This window comes from Amphibalanus amphitrite, unplaced genomic scaffold (assembly GCF_019059575.1).
Source record: "Amphibalanus amphitrite isolate SeventyFive unplaced genomic scaffold, NRLGWU_Aamphi_draft 000662F_arrow, whole genome shotgun sequence".
Taxonomy (NCBI): Eukaryota; Metazoa; Arthropoda; class Thecostraca; order Balanomorpha; family Balanidae; genus Amphibalanus; species Amphibalanus amphitrite.
Window position 1 is genome coordinate 284,918 of NW_024882156.1, and position 13,847 is coordinate 298,764.

General features: G+C 55.1%; 2 protein-coding genes across 9 annotated transcripts in view; one reads left to right on the forward strand and one right to left on the reverse strand.

Annotated features, from left to right (window-relative positions):
• The window catches only part of LOC122364228 (protein bunched, class 2/F/G isoform-like), a 21,734-nt gene extending 11,318 nt beyond the window's left edge, over positions 1–10,416 (reverse strand). The window contains exons 1-3 of the mRNA XM_043334417.1: positions 10,162–10,416; positions 7,385–9,016; positions 4,659–4,760 (exon numbers count right to left, since the gene is read on the reverse strand). Of these exons, the coding sequence (XP_043190352.1) occupies positions 4,659–4,760; positions 7,385–8,973 (1,691 nt within the window). The 5' untranslated portion in view covers positions 8,974–9,016; positions 10,162–10,416. The remainder of the gene's footprint in view (positions 1–4,658; positions 4,761–7,384; positions 9,017–10,161) is intronic.
• Positions 10,413–13,756, forward strand: LOC122364214 (transcription initiation factor TFIID subunit 9-like). 8 transcript variants are annotated; one of them, XM_043334386.1, is made up of 7 exons: positions 10,417–10,438; positions 10,566–10,764; positions 11,028–11,188; positions 11,419–11,555; positions 11,793–11,933; positions 12,349–12,502; positions 12,939–13,756. In XM_043334386.1, exons 3-7 carry the CDS (start codon positions 11,071–11,073, stop codon positions 13,034–13,036), a joined length of 648 nt encoding a protein of 215 aa, XP_043190321.1. In that variant the 5' UTR covers positions 10,417–10,438; positions 10,566–10,764; positions 11,028–11,070; the 3' UTR covers positions 13,037–13,756. The 8 variants fall into 8 exon arrangements, with proteins under 8 accessions (XP_043190322.1, XP_043190321.1, XP_043190324.1 ...); XM_043334387.1 differs by having other exon boundaries at positions 10,413–10,764; XM_043334389.1 differs by lacking the exon at positions 10,417–10,438 and having other exon boundaries at positions 10,614–10,768.
• The last annotated feature ends 91 nt before the right edge of the window (positions 13,757–13,847 follow it).

Consider the following 13,847-nt stretch of genomic DNA (forward strand, 5'->3'; position numbering starts at 1 on the left):
CGCCTAGCTAGAGGCGCCTGACCTCTGACCGTGACCCGTATGACCTCTCGTCGTTTCCCGCCTAGCTAGAGGCGCCTGACCTCTGACCGTGTCCCGTCTGACCCCTGGTCGCCTCCCGCCTACCTGTACCCGTCCAGGCCATCTGCGCCGTCCGAGGGGGGCGTCGGCACCGGCTTCATGTCAGCAGTTTCCTGACCAACGCTCATCAACGACAGCTGCTGTACCAGCTCAGGCTTCATCGCGACACTTATCTCACGGAGAGTAGAGATCCACTCTTTTCACATATATGGTGCAGAGATCCAGATTTCTCATAGGGGACGCAAAGGTTCAGCTCTCACAGCGGGCGCAAAGATCCACTTCTCTCACCAGAGAGATCCACTCCCCCATCGAACACAGAGAGAGATCACTCAGACGGGCGACGGTCTGGAATTCACCTCACCCCAACACACGTCAGGGCCGCCGGCCAGTGTCGTCGGCCCCATCCCGCCGCGTGTCCCGCGGTCAGCGCGGCCGGGCTGGTGGCGGGCCGGCGCCGCACCGCTCGGCTGACCCGACCCCACACTGCCGCCGGCGGCGGACCGCGGTCGGCGCGCAGCCCAACCATCGATCGACGACCGGCCGGCAAGGTCGGAGACGCAGCCCGCAGACGCACAGCACAGCGGGGAGGACGGACAGACTATTTCTGACATACACACGACGCGACCCTCCACGGCCGTGTGACAGAGGCGCGGCCCCTCTACGGCCGTGAGACACACGTTGCGGCCCCGGTCGCTGAGATCTGATAGAGAAACAGACATGGCCGTAGGATTGGCCTCTTCCCACAGTGACACGCCCACAGATAGGTACCGCCGTAATGAAATCAGCCGAGAAACGTAGTGGACGTGCCACCGAGCGCTATAACATACTAAACATTCGATGATGCAGGAGACAGCAAATAACTCAACCAATTGCCGAAGTCAACCAGCTCAACGAATTAAAAACGGTGACGAGAAGTGAGAAGCTATGTTTGAAGTCCACAAAGCTACATCACATGAAGTGAGCTGTATTGAATAAAACATCCCATGATGGGATATGAATAAATCCATTTCGATGAAACGAGCACTGCCTTTTTAGCGTCCAAGAAATGCATAGGTCACCATCATAAAAGTATCTTTCATGAAACATCATTTTTCATCGAATGTCTTTGCCAGGCGTTTCCAAGTCGGTTCAGTTTACAACAAACAGCTCGAAAAGATACATCTGGAATGGTTCCAACTCATTACAATATCCACCACCGTTACAGCGCTGTAACGTTCCAGTCTCCTTATTCAGCGGTCGGAGTGTAGAAGCCCGGGAGTCCCCGCCATGAGCAAGTGGCGCCTCCTCCATCCCCGCCGTCCTCTCACAGTCGTGTCAGAGCAAACAGCAGCTAATGGCTATCAGCCCGGTGCCGCGCCAGGCACCGCAGCCCCAGAGCGGATGTGGCCGCTCCGGGGGCCCGTGTGTTCCCGGAACAGCGCCACGGCAGGGTGCAGAGTGCGGACCGCGGCACGGGGGCGGAGGGACGTGATAGGTCGCCGGTTCGACGCCGCTTTATGGTTCGTCTGATGATCCCACTGAGGGGTTCAGCGGCAGTGAGCCTCAGGAGCGGCACCGGCAATCGGTGGGGATCGACACCAGCCGGTCACACGACAGCAAGTTGATTGGTTCAATGGCTGACAGATTCAAAGAGCGAGCCAGACCCACATATCGGCTCACACCGCCGGAAGCACCTATGTTCGAGCGTCAAACAAATATCGCTATAAATAAGCTCATGACAAATAAATATATGTGTTCATGGACGTTTGTTTTCTGTGAGCGAACTAGTCCAGAGACCTTCAAATCAGATCCGATACCCGGGTATCACCGCATAGCTGGCAATGAGCAGTCTCATTCCGTTGCATAATCGTTTTCACACCACTACATGGACAAGAAATCGACCAACTCATAATTACCGAAGCGACAACGATATCAAGGAACTGCACTTTGTCAGCTAATACCTCCCCCCCCACACACACACACTAGACAACTGGACATGACGATCTCTGCGCACATTGGGTCATAAGCGCAGCCGCCGAGCGGCGCCGACCACTCAGTAAAGCTCGGTTTTCGATCTCGAAGGTCGCGCCGCAGCCGGCCCGCCTCCAGGCCCGCCGAGGGAGGGGAGGGGTTGGGAGCGGGGCCGGCACACACACACACTGACCTGACGTAGTGTCGGATGAAGAGGCCGATAGCGGCCAGGAACTGTCCGTCGATGACACCGGTCAGCGGCGGCGGCGGCAGCGGCCCGCCGGCCGAGCCCACACACAGCTGCGACGACATGGCCGACCACATGGGAGAGAGAGCGGCCGTCCGCCCGGCTCAGACTCACGGATGGAGGAGGGTCGGCGGCGACTGTGATACTCGGACACGACTTCGAGCCGCGACTAAACGGCGGAGAGACTAGCCTACAAAATACCGGCAGAGGGACCCCTGGCCAGTGAGTCAGTCACAGACAGAGGGGCCCGACCCGCCCCGGTACGAGCGGCAGGTGAGCGGTGTCGGTGGGATCACCCGATGACGCCACGCCGGCTCCGCCAATCGCCGGCCGCCCTGGCCGTATGACGTCGCGTACGGCGCCCAATGGCCGGATGGCAGCGGCGAAATAGCCGCCGGCGGTGCGGGACTTTCTCCGGCGACGGCCTGCAATGGCCGGCCGCGCGTCGGCACGTCCCACCGCGGCAGCGGCAGAGATTGTGGGCCGCGGGCGACATACAACGAGCACGAACCACCGACCGCTAGCCGGGTACCACGGACCACCAGCCGTAGGTACACTCGGGGGCAAATTAATGTTCCACCACTCCCTACCCATCGGGCGATCCCATGGCTCAGCACTGGCTGCTGCCAATGTTGCCTGCCCTCAGCACTGCTCAGCACTGCCTGCCAGTGCCAGTGCTGCCACTGACAGCAGCCAGTTCTGAGCCATGGGAGTCCGATGGGTAGGGAGTGGTGGAACATCAATCTGCCCCCGAGTGTACCTATATCAAGAACCGTGGATAACCGACCACCGACCACGATCAAAAGCCGCATGGCATCGACCCTTGATCGGGTACCATGGATCACGGATCATACTTTATAAAACATACACCCCGGGTCACAGGGCCTTGGCCATGGATTACGGCCACTAAACCACGGAAAGTGGAGGATGCACCTGGCAGCAGCTGCCATCAGCGCAGCTAGCTCGGGAGCACTCGGCACAGCCAGCAGTTCCGGGCCCTGTTTCACCGGTGATAGCAGCACGCTGCTATTACACGTGTCAAATTGGGTTTCCATGGATAAATCAACAAACCATGACGCCGTCAATCTATGTGATGTCATCAAATATTGCTGCTAACATCTTCACGGCCGTGCGATCAAACAAATGCTATCAAACGCATTCAACGAGACAGCAACCCTGTTCCAAACGCAGCTCACGGATTACACGAAACGTCATTAGTGTGACCTCATCACATTACGTCAGCTCGCGCAATTTGATAGTAGCGTGCTGCTATCACCGGTGAAACAGGGCCCAGGACTCCACGGCATCAGCCCAGCGTTCCCTGGTATCAGCCGCGCACCCGCTGCCGCTGACCCGTGGCAGAACCGTAACGGGTGGACGGGCCGGCCGACCATAGAGTAACCGCAGATCGGCCGAGCGACGGCCGGCAGCCGGGAACGTAATGGGAGACCAATCGACCGTGAAACTGGACCCCGTGGCCGGCTCACTCCCCAGTCCATTTACAGACCTGGGGAGTGAGCAGCGGAAGGGCACGCGAAGGGAAACGATGAGCGGACCACGGGCCTGAGTGATGTACAATTATTGATTACCTGGCCAATGATTTACATCTCTGTGAGGCTTTGTAAAAACGGGTGCCCGTCAAAACTGCAAGCTTATGAACAGTGAACACTTTGAACACGCACAGCGCAGAGAGCGATACACTGCAAATAAAACCGCTGTCACGTCTGCAAGAGAGTCACGCACTGTTATGAGTAACAGCAGACCTGATAAGCCGATTATCTAATACATCAAAGGTCAGATATTCAAAGTATACGTCCACACAAGATACGAAACCAAACCACATGCCACCTACGAAGGAGCGCCTACAATTACATGATTCTGCAATCAGCTAAGCGTGCCACAACACGACACAAAACACCACACACTGAAAACTCCGGTCAGCAAACGTGCGAGGAGGTCAGGGAAAATAGGCGATGCCGCCCAGAATCGGCAGTACCTGACCGCAGAACTGCGAGACTGCGGCGGGACGACCGGAAGGGTCAGGTTACCACACACGGACGGTCAATGCCGAGCACGCAGCACACACGCGGGCTGTTAGACTGCCCGGGGACGGGTCAGGTCAGAACCAACCAGCCGGACAGCGGCGGAGACCCCGGCCCGTGTTAGTACAACTGCCGACCGGACCAGACGACACGCAGAAGTCCGCAGTCGTTAGAGGGTTCAGCACACCGCCTGCCCTGGTTCTAGGCCGCAGGTTGGACCGCGCTGGTGGCCACTGTGTACCGGACCGGGTTAGTGAGTCGGAGGCCGGGCGGCCGCCCCGGACCGGGTTAGTGCCGCTGCGCTGTGGAGGGGACAGAGCAGAGCGGGCCACACGCCGTACCTGACCGGCTCGGGCGTCAGCACGCCGCCGTCCGCCGGCGGCGAGGAGCCCAGCACGGCGAAATGGCCCGAGGACAGGGCGCGCGCCAGGCCCGAGAAGCTGCTGTGGACGACAGGCGCCGGCCGGCGAGGTCCGGCAGGACGGAGCGCAGTCAGAGAACAGCGGGTTCGTGCTGTGCGAGTTACACAGACCCACACAGAGACACAGGCCCGGCGACACAGAGCGCAGTCAGTGGACAGCGGGTACACAGACCCACACAGAGACACAGGCCCGGCGACACAGAGCGCAGAGAACAGCGAGTTACACAGACCCACACAGAGACACAGGCCCCATCAAACCCACCCATCAAGCAAGGATCAACCAACCCATCAAACAAGAATAAGTTTCGGAAATACACAATTCCAATTCGTTTGACTTCCCTTCAGCTAGCAGTCTCCATCTCAGCACAGGATAGGAACTTATTCCCCAGTCTCACAACTGCACACAGCCATGGTTTACAGCGCCCTCAGGACTACAAACGCAGCTGAGCACCGCGACATCCTAAGTACCACACCGTTAAAACGCCCCATCACAAGCCACGGGACCGTCACCGGACGAGCTCAACACTCACCACCGGCGACCACCGTGACCCGGCCGGCGGGCTCAGCACTCACCTGAAACAGCAGAGATATAGAGGTCAGACATATGACAACAGTACGGCATATGCATATACAACAGTCAGAGCATGGAACGTCTTATGGACAATCGGTGAGCGTAGGGACTTTGAACCGGAGCCGTGAGGGAAGAGCTACGATTCGCGGCAAAAGAAAACCTGAGCTAAATATAACGGAGTACCCGTGTATGGAAACATTGCGTGTCAATCATTGAGTGCATGCGCCTTTGTTCAGACATGAAACACGCCGCTTTCAACTGTACCATGGATGGACGTGGAACTTTCCGGCACGAGATGACGCTGTTGAGAATACCTAATAGCAGGTAACATCTCAGATACACTATGCTACCAGTATATATAATTGCTAGGTCTGATACATTCATCAACGGTAAATGACCATTCCTCAATCAGCAGTTGCCTCCGAAAATCATCGATATATCACTGGGCAGGTTAAACATAGGAGTGGCCTGAAGGCAACGGGCATTGTCCTGGAGGCAAGATGATGAATCAGAGGTTATCCCGTCGACCACGGATGGCGCTGCAGTCTGCGGCAGAGCAGAAGGCATTGGCCGCACCAGACTCATGGCATCCGATACAGATTACAGGAGCGTCTGTTCAATGAATCACCAGCTGACACGCTCGAACAGACAGCGCTGATCGGCGAGGTTGGCATCGCTCGAATAGTCCGGAGGAAGAAATAGGATCATAGCGTGAGTCAGGCCCCAGACCAATGTCTTCCATGGATCCTGGAGGTCAGGCTGCTACGGCGATGAAAACAGAAACACCGCCAGTAAACCTTGAGCTCATTAACTGAGACGTGAAATAAAGAACTATGTGCCAGGGAGGAAGATAATTTCCGGAAATATTCGGTAGTCCACAGACGCTGAAATTAATGTCAAGGACAAAACACCAGTTACGGCACATCAAAAAGGCTGCACTGACTGCACGGTATAAATAATTTCACCACGACAGTCTGACATCTGTCACAGCAACCTTACGCGAGCGACAAATGGCCCTAAGCCTGCCCGGAATAACGGTCCAAGCTGTCACCACCCCAACGGGGCGCAGCCTTCACGACCTGCCAACTTCCGTGGCGTTCATAATTCACGGCGATTCGTGACTAACAAACCGGCCGTGAGTCACGAAACTCACTAACAGAGCTACTCCACTGCGAGCGTGGTGACGTCCGATGATAACAGGAGAAAATCTGACGGAAAAGGCTGTGCGGGCCCAAGGTCTGCGGGAACGGCAATGGAAGCAGATGACGGCTATTTGGCGGCCTTTTTGCGTCTTACGACATACCGCTATCGCAACTATGGTCCTCTCGCGACGCCAACATGATGCATCGGACAAAAAAGAAGAAGAGAGGTTTGGAATGGCCTCGGGACAATTACCGTACACCGGAACTCCAGCATGACGCCAGTCAATTACCCCAGCGGCTTCGCTGTTCATTCATTTCCGTGTACAACTGCGGATGACGAGACATTCATAACGGTGCCAGCATCCGAGCAGATAAGTTTATGACGCTATGCTGTCAGACGGCTCACAAGTACCCTGCACCAAGGGAATAGTGCCCAGATACGACAGGAGATATAGAGCATGCAGCGATCGCGTGATGTGTTCATATTTGCCCACGGAACAGGGCGCTGTAAAGCCAGGAACTTATCTGCGGTGTGATCTCCAATAGTCCCGGGTCAATAGTGTTGAACGGTGGAACGCTGGGGTTCTTTTGGAGACTGGGAAGGCAAGGAGAGCTGACAAGGAAATCGACGAAAATTTCTGTCCTGGAACCAAACATCGTCTTAATCGGAAGGCTCCCTCTCATATTGTATGCAACCCAAATGGATTGGCGATGGCTTTGCCAAGTGAACTAACATAATTGTGGGAGAAGAGGGATATATACGAATCTTTTAGAACCAGCGAGCGTTTTAAAAACTCGATGGTTGTAAGTCCAGAAAATGCCTCATTTGATAGGTATTGACAAGGAACAATGATTCAGGACATTTTCATGCGGAGTGCGCGCTGCGGACAGTGTCTGTCCCCCCCCCCCCCCCGCGGCGGTGTGCGGCCTCACCTGTCTGCGGCTCCCTCCTGCTCGTCGGTGACGCTCGACTGCACCAGCTCCAGCAGGCTGGCGTTGGGCAGCAGGTCGGGCAGCGTCAGGCCGCCGCCGGTCGGCGAGCGCGGCTCCCCGTCGGCCGGCCGGAACACGGGCACCCCGTCAGCGGCCAGGCGCGCCTCCTCGGGCGTGGCCGGCTGGCTGGTCTGCCGCGCCAGGCCGGCCGCCGGCGCCGCCACCGCCACGCCCAGCGTCATCGGCGCGCCCCGCTCGGCGGCCATGGCGTGCACGTTGGGCGCCGATGCGGCGGCGGCCGCGTCCCGGCCGTGCACCAGGCCGGCCGGCGGCGCCGGCTGCGGCACGCTGAGGGAGGGCTGCGCGGCGCCGGCGCCGCCGCCCGCCGCCGACGCCGGGTCCGGCGTGGCGGCGTCTATCCGCGGCTCTCTCCGCAGGCCGGGCTCGTCGGCAAGACCAGGCAGCGAGGCCTCCTCGGAGGCGGCCGGCTGCGGCGGCGGCTCGAGCTCGCCGGCGCCGGTCAGGTGGACCGAGCTGTGCGCCGAGCTGCCGGCCGAGGCCGTCCCGTCGGCGCCAGCCGCCTCCGGCTGGTCCATGTAGTCCATGCACTGCCAGCGGCCGCGCTTGAACGGCACGTTGGTCTCGATTTTTACCACCTTGAAGCGGCTCTGCCAGGTCTCCTGCAGGTCGTCGCCCGGACTGCCGGGCGCCACGCCCACCGTCAGACCGGTCGGCATCAGGTCCATCTCGATCTCCGAGGGAAACTCGACGATCTCGGCGGTGCCGTGCGCGTCCACCGACTCGAGCGCACCGGGCACCAGCGTGATGCCGAACCCGTCGATGGTGGGGATGACGGGCAGCACCTCTGCGCTGGTGACGCCCGGCGAGGCCGTCAGCTCGCGCGGCGTGAGGCCGGCTGACGGCGGCGGCGTGCCGGCCAGCGGCAGCTGCAGCCGGCCCGGCAGGCCGTCCACGGCGCTGGCGCCGGTCGAGGTGGCCGACAGCCGCGCCGACTCGGCCATGTCAGAGACGTCCTCGTCGCCCGACTCGTCGATCGGGTCCGCGTCCGGCTCGGCGCTGCTCTGCGTGATCGACGTGATCTGAAAGCCCATGCTGTTGCGGTTGCCGATGTCGCCGTCCTCGGTCGGGTCGCCGCCGTTGACCGGCGCGCTGACGCCGTGCTGCGGGGAGCCGCTGGCGCCGTACACGCCCACCTGAGCGGCGGCGGCGGCGGCGGCGGCGGCGGCGGCCAGCCGCGCCTGGTCGGGGTCCGGGGGCGCCGAGTGGTGACCGGCCGCGGCGTAGCGCGCCCACTCGTCGGCGGCCGGCTCCGGCGCGCGCCGCGACACCGGCTCCGGGCCCACCGACAGCTGAGAGGCCGCCATCGGCACCGGCGACGGCGCGCCGCTCAGCTCGGCCGCCGACTGCGACACCGGGCCAGAGCCCGCAATGGAGGCGGGCGCCGGCTGCGCCGCGGGAGCCGAGTGCGGCGCCGCGGGGTGCGCCGAGTCAGAGGCCGGCTGCGCCGCCGGGGCCGAGGAGGCAGCGGGCCCGCCGGCCGGGTGGGTGTTTCGCACAGGCTCCGGCATGACGCCAGGTACCGGGCGGGTCGGCGGCAGCGAACTCCTACACCTGGAAATGTAACAAGGCGTGGTCAGTGAAATGGCCAACAACACAACAAAACACTGCGAAATAATGCTGCAAATAGTCATGGATGCATGGTGCCATTCAGTAAATCTCACTGCTCAAATAAGAAGTGACCTAAAACAAACTGAAAAAGCATCAGCAGCTTGGCTATACCATGAAGCTTCATTCTGCAGAAACTTAATTGCAGAAATATGCCTTCATATGAATCAGAAGTTGATGATCATTATAAGATGGGGTGTTTGCTGCCCAGACTGAAAAGACCTCTATGGTGAAAAGGGATAAAAGAGCAATAATTGATGAATTGATGTTACTAACAAATGTACAGATAAAAATGTGATTCTTGCTAGTCATCTCAATTAGACATGCTCATTCAAAATTAAATGCAAAATGCATATCTCCCTCAACCATCAGTGTTGTAGACATTTTTAAACAAACACAATAAGACTTTCATTCAAGCAGGAACAAAACTCTTACTGAGAGTGGAAATATCTTCAGCCTTAGATGTGAAATGTAGGTAGTTGTGGCAAATTTAATAAACAAATGTTACATGCAATGCCTCCTGTTTTCTACTTAACTGTTAAAATAAAACAATTTGAAACTGAGTCCAAAATGATGACCTTCTGGTACCATTTTCGTTAACTTGTATAAAACTTCAAAAGAAAGAGTTAAGGTATACTATCTTTAATATAGGACATTGTAACTGCAATGGTAAAGCATATCTTACGAGTTTAGGGCTTCCTAGTCTCTCCTAATTTAATGAGTGACATGCAGATGTTTAAGAAATACATGCATTACCCATTATCAATGCCAAAGCATGCACAAACCATCAAGGCTCAAGTATTCGGAAGCATCCACCTACCCACCTTAATTCAAACTGGCTGAGCTCGATAGACATTTCAAGCCCCGACATGACTTAATTGTGACTGAAAATTTACTGATTGAAAATGGATGACGATTCCATCTCCTGAATTACTACAGGACCTATCACAAGAGATTTTGTAGTTACTGCGCCAAATTCGCCCAAAGGAAACACATCAATAAGACACCCTCACAACAAACACCCACGCAAGAACATGTTTAAAATTTCACAGAGCTATGAAAAAGCTCTATATGCTTCGTAGAATACCTACCTTCTGGTGCCGTTTCCAGCAGGGACTGAACAATAATGGCGACCCCTCCCAACCTTCCCCGATCGTTGACGAGCACCGACGCACAAGCTTTTCAGCACTTCTCCCAGTGACCTTTGGGAAGACTGATCTATGAATTATTTACAGTTTTGGGTACAAGACTCCCATATCCATCAAAAACTCAGGTTTGATCGATCAACCAACGCGAAAAATAAGAAATATCGCGTTTTGAAAAATTGCCTACCCATCGCCCATCGCACCCAAAAATTTACCTAAGAGCGTAAATATTTTCAAGCCTTCGATTTTATCATGTTAGTTTTTTGACGTCATCAAAAAAAGTAATTTCTTTTCCTTTTTGCTTCTTTATTTGAATTACACCCATAAGAAAGCATTTGTTTATTTTTCAGTTTTCGGATTGATATCACTGTAATTTTTTTAAATGATCTTACTACTGTATGCTTTTAAAAAACGATCAGAATTGAAATGTTTTTCAAATACTAAGGACGTCATATAAATTTTGTTCCATAATATTTTACTTGCTTCAGCGCTGTGCGTCACGTTTGCATACATTTGAAATTTTAGACGGCGCGCTGGGGGTAGGTCAAGGTAGGTGTGCTGGCTGATTTTCTCAATTTACTATGAATTATTGTTGGTTTTTTGTATGTATTAGGTATTTTAAGACAATCGTTTATTTATCTTCGTTGAGTTATATCACCGCTTGTTAATGATTCCGCAACAAAAAATGGGTAAAATTATCTTTTGACTGTACCTATCAACTTGGAATGTCTAACATTCATTCACATTATTGCTTTATTGTTTTAAATGTAAACATGTGTTCAATGTAGTTGGATAATGTTTTATTTTTACAGGAATTTTACTTCCAGTTAAACTTGCCTTTCAATTTTTAATGTCATGAGTGGGGCAAATAAGATGCCGAAGGATGCGGCTGTGATGGCTGCCATCCTGAAGGAAGCTGGCGTTACATCCTACGATCAACGGGTGATTAACCAGATGCTGGAATTTACATACAGTGAGTAATATAAATCATGGAAATGTGGCTAATGACAAAGTGTCACTTGGATTGGAGCGTTCAGTGTGGTCATTTGGATTAAAGAAATAGAATGCAGGTATGTCAGTTTTATTACAAAATCCACATCTTGTGGTCTATCTTTCAAGCCCGTAACTCATATACACTATCATGTAATGAATTTGATTTGTTTTTGTGTGAATCATCATGCCAATATGCCTTTCTTTCCTCAGAATATGTTACTAATATTCTGGAAGATGCCCGTGTGTACTGCGCTCATGCCAAAAAGAAGAACATTGACCTGGATGACGTGAAGCTGGCAGTGCAGATGCAGCTGGATCAGAACTACACTACACCGCCACCGCGTGATGTATGTCAAGCGATTGGGGGAACAAGTTCAGTGTGTGGTTCATGGGGTGGTTCATGGTCTGAAATGAGCTGCTTATTTAAGCAATAAGCATTTATAAAATTACATAAGGCCTCATCGAGCTGTATTTTAGCACAGGTTTGTGTTATTCTACAAGTATTCAAAATAAGATTGGTGCGCGCCCCGCACACCAGGCAGGAAGTACCCCGGCCGCTGACGCCGAGATGCGCCGTGTTTCAGCTGCTGGCCGACATCGCCCGCACCAGGAACAGCACGCCGCTGCCGCTCATCAAGCCGCAGTGCGGCCTCCGGCTGCCGCCCGACCGCTACTGCCTGCTGGCCACCAACTACAAGCTGAAACCCTCGCACCCGGTCAAAAAGGTAGGTGCCCGCGGCAACCAGCAACTGCAGTTACTGCGCTTGCGTATGCACGCATGTGTTTATGTTACGTTTGTTAAACTGCCTGTGGAAGCTCCTAATCTAGATATTTATCATTCGACATTCCACTTCTCAGTTTTCACATGTGATTTTGACGACGTTCAACAGCGAAGTTCAGCATTTCCCCGATACGTAACTAACTGGCAAAATCTATTATGCTGTGGTTAACCTGTTCCAACGTTTCGTATTGTCTGGGGATCCAGCGACGTCTCGCTGTCCGTTCGGACCACCTGTACCGGCCCGTTCTCCACTCCGACTCCCGGTATCCATTCGCCCCTAGTATCAACTGGAGCCAGCTCTCACGGTCTGTGCCTCCCGAGTCCCGTGTCTCCCGTGTCTCATCCCGTTGTCTCCCCAGCCGTTGGGCCGGCCGGCCGGCGGCTCCGGCTCCCGGGTGACGGTGGGCGCCGCCAAGGGCACCAAGGTGGCCGTGGTGCCCGGCAAGGGCTCCGGCTCCGGCACCGGCTCGCCCATGCCCAAGTTCAAGGTGCAGACCGCGTCCCAGTCCTCTGGTAAGTGGGGAGGGGAGATGACGGTCCGGTGACGGGGAGGGAGAGGGAGAGGTGATTGGACACGGCGGGGCGGATGAAACGCTGTGTTTTCGGAATCGCCGAAATACGAATTGCACCTTACCATGTTTCTAGGCGGATTTTTACTTTTATCGTCGTAAAAAGGGTATTTTGCAGTCCTTGAACTATTTTTGGACCTGAATGTCAGTTAAACCGTATTTTTGTTGTACCTATGCACAGTGTGCAGTTCAAGTATATAGTGCTCGCTAGCATACATTTTTTTTCGTACCCAATTGACGTCGTGTGCATGTGCGTTGTGTGTCGTCTCGCTAGCTTCCGCGCTGCTGCCGTGTTCGCTGTTTTAGAATGCACATCTGTGTATTTCGAGTGTTCCCTCAGGCGGACGTTCTCCATTACCTCACTCCCCCGTCTTCCACAGCGGGCTCTCCGGCGGCGGTGATGCCGCGGATCCAGTTCTCGACACCCACCCCGGACCCCACGCTGGCCGGTCTGAAACGGAAGCGCGAGGACGAGTGACCCGGCCGGGTCACCGTCAGGTCAGCGCCCTGCCCACCCTGCGGGCGACCTCTGGCCTCTCTGAGCTGCTGCTCCGCCGCGCCGCCCCGCTCTCAGTGCCGGTTGACTCCGTAGGGTGTCTGCTGTACGCCGTACGTTCACCGTGTCTGTGTGTGCTGCGTCTGTGGTACATCCGTTCACCGTGTCTGTGTGTGCTGAGGTGGGGTGCGTCTGTGGTACATCCGTTCACCGACTGTATGTGGGTGGTCCAGGGAGGGTAAGAGAAGGTGAACCCCTCTGTGTGTTTGTCGACCGGTGACGTCCACTGCCGAACGAGGACCGGGTGTAAAGGTGAGAATGGTTCGGTGTAATTCAGAGGGCGCCGCGGGCGGTGGTTGTGTGGTTGTGTGAGCAGTGCTGAGACTGCCCCTTAGCCTCAGAGACTGGTGTCAAGTGTGCTTTGTGTTCCATTATACCCCACCGTGTTTGATGCAGAGAGAGGTACAATAATTGTGCCGGGTGTGTTTGGGAAGGGTAGCGAATAGCGATGCTGAGGAGGCTTTACAGTGCCCAGCGGGGGGGGGGGGGGGGTCCAGCTATATCTATAAACAAGGAGTATCGGTTGCAGAGTTCATCGCCATCATCGTTCATACACCATTCGAGGACATATTGTGAATATTACTGATTAGTTACAAATGTGTGCTTTCTCATTCACTATCGTAGGAATAAACTCGTTTTATATGCCTGTCTTTGCTTACCTGCTTCGCCTTTCCAGCTTTGTAGTTGAAGCCTCTGTAGTGCCAGATTGTAGTGTATCGTAGCTGCTGTAGTT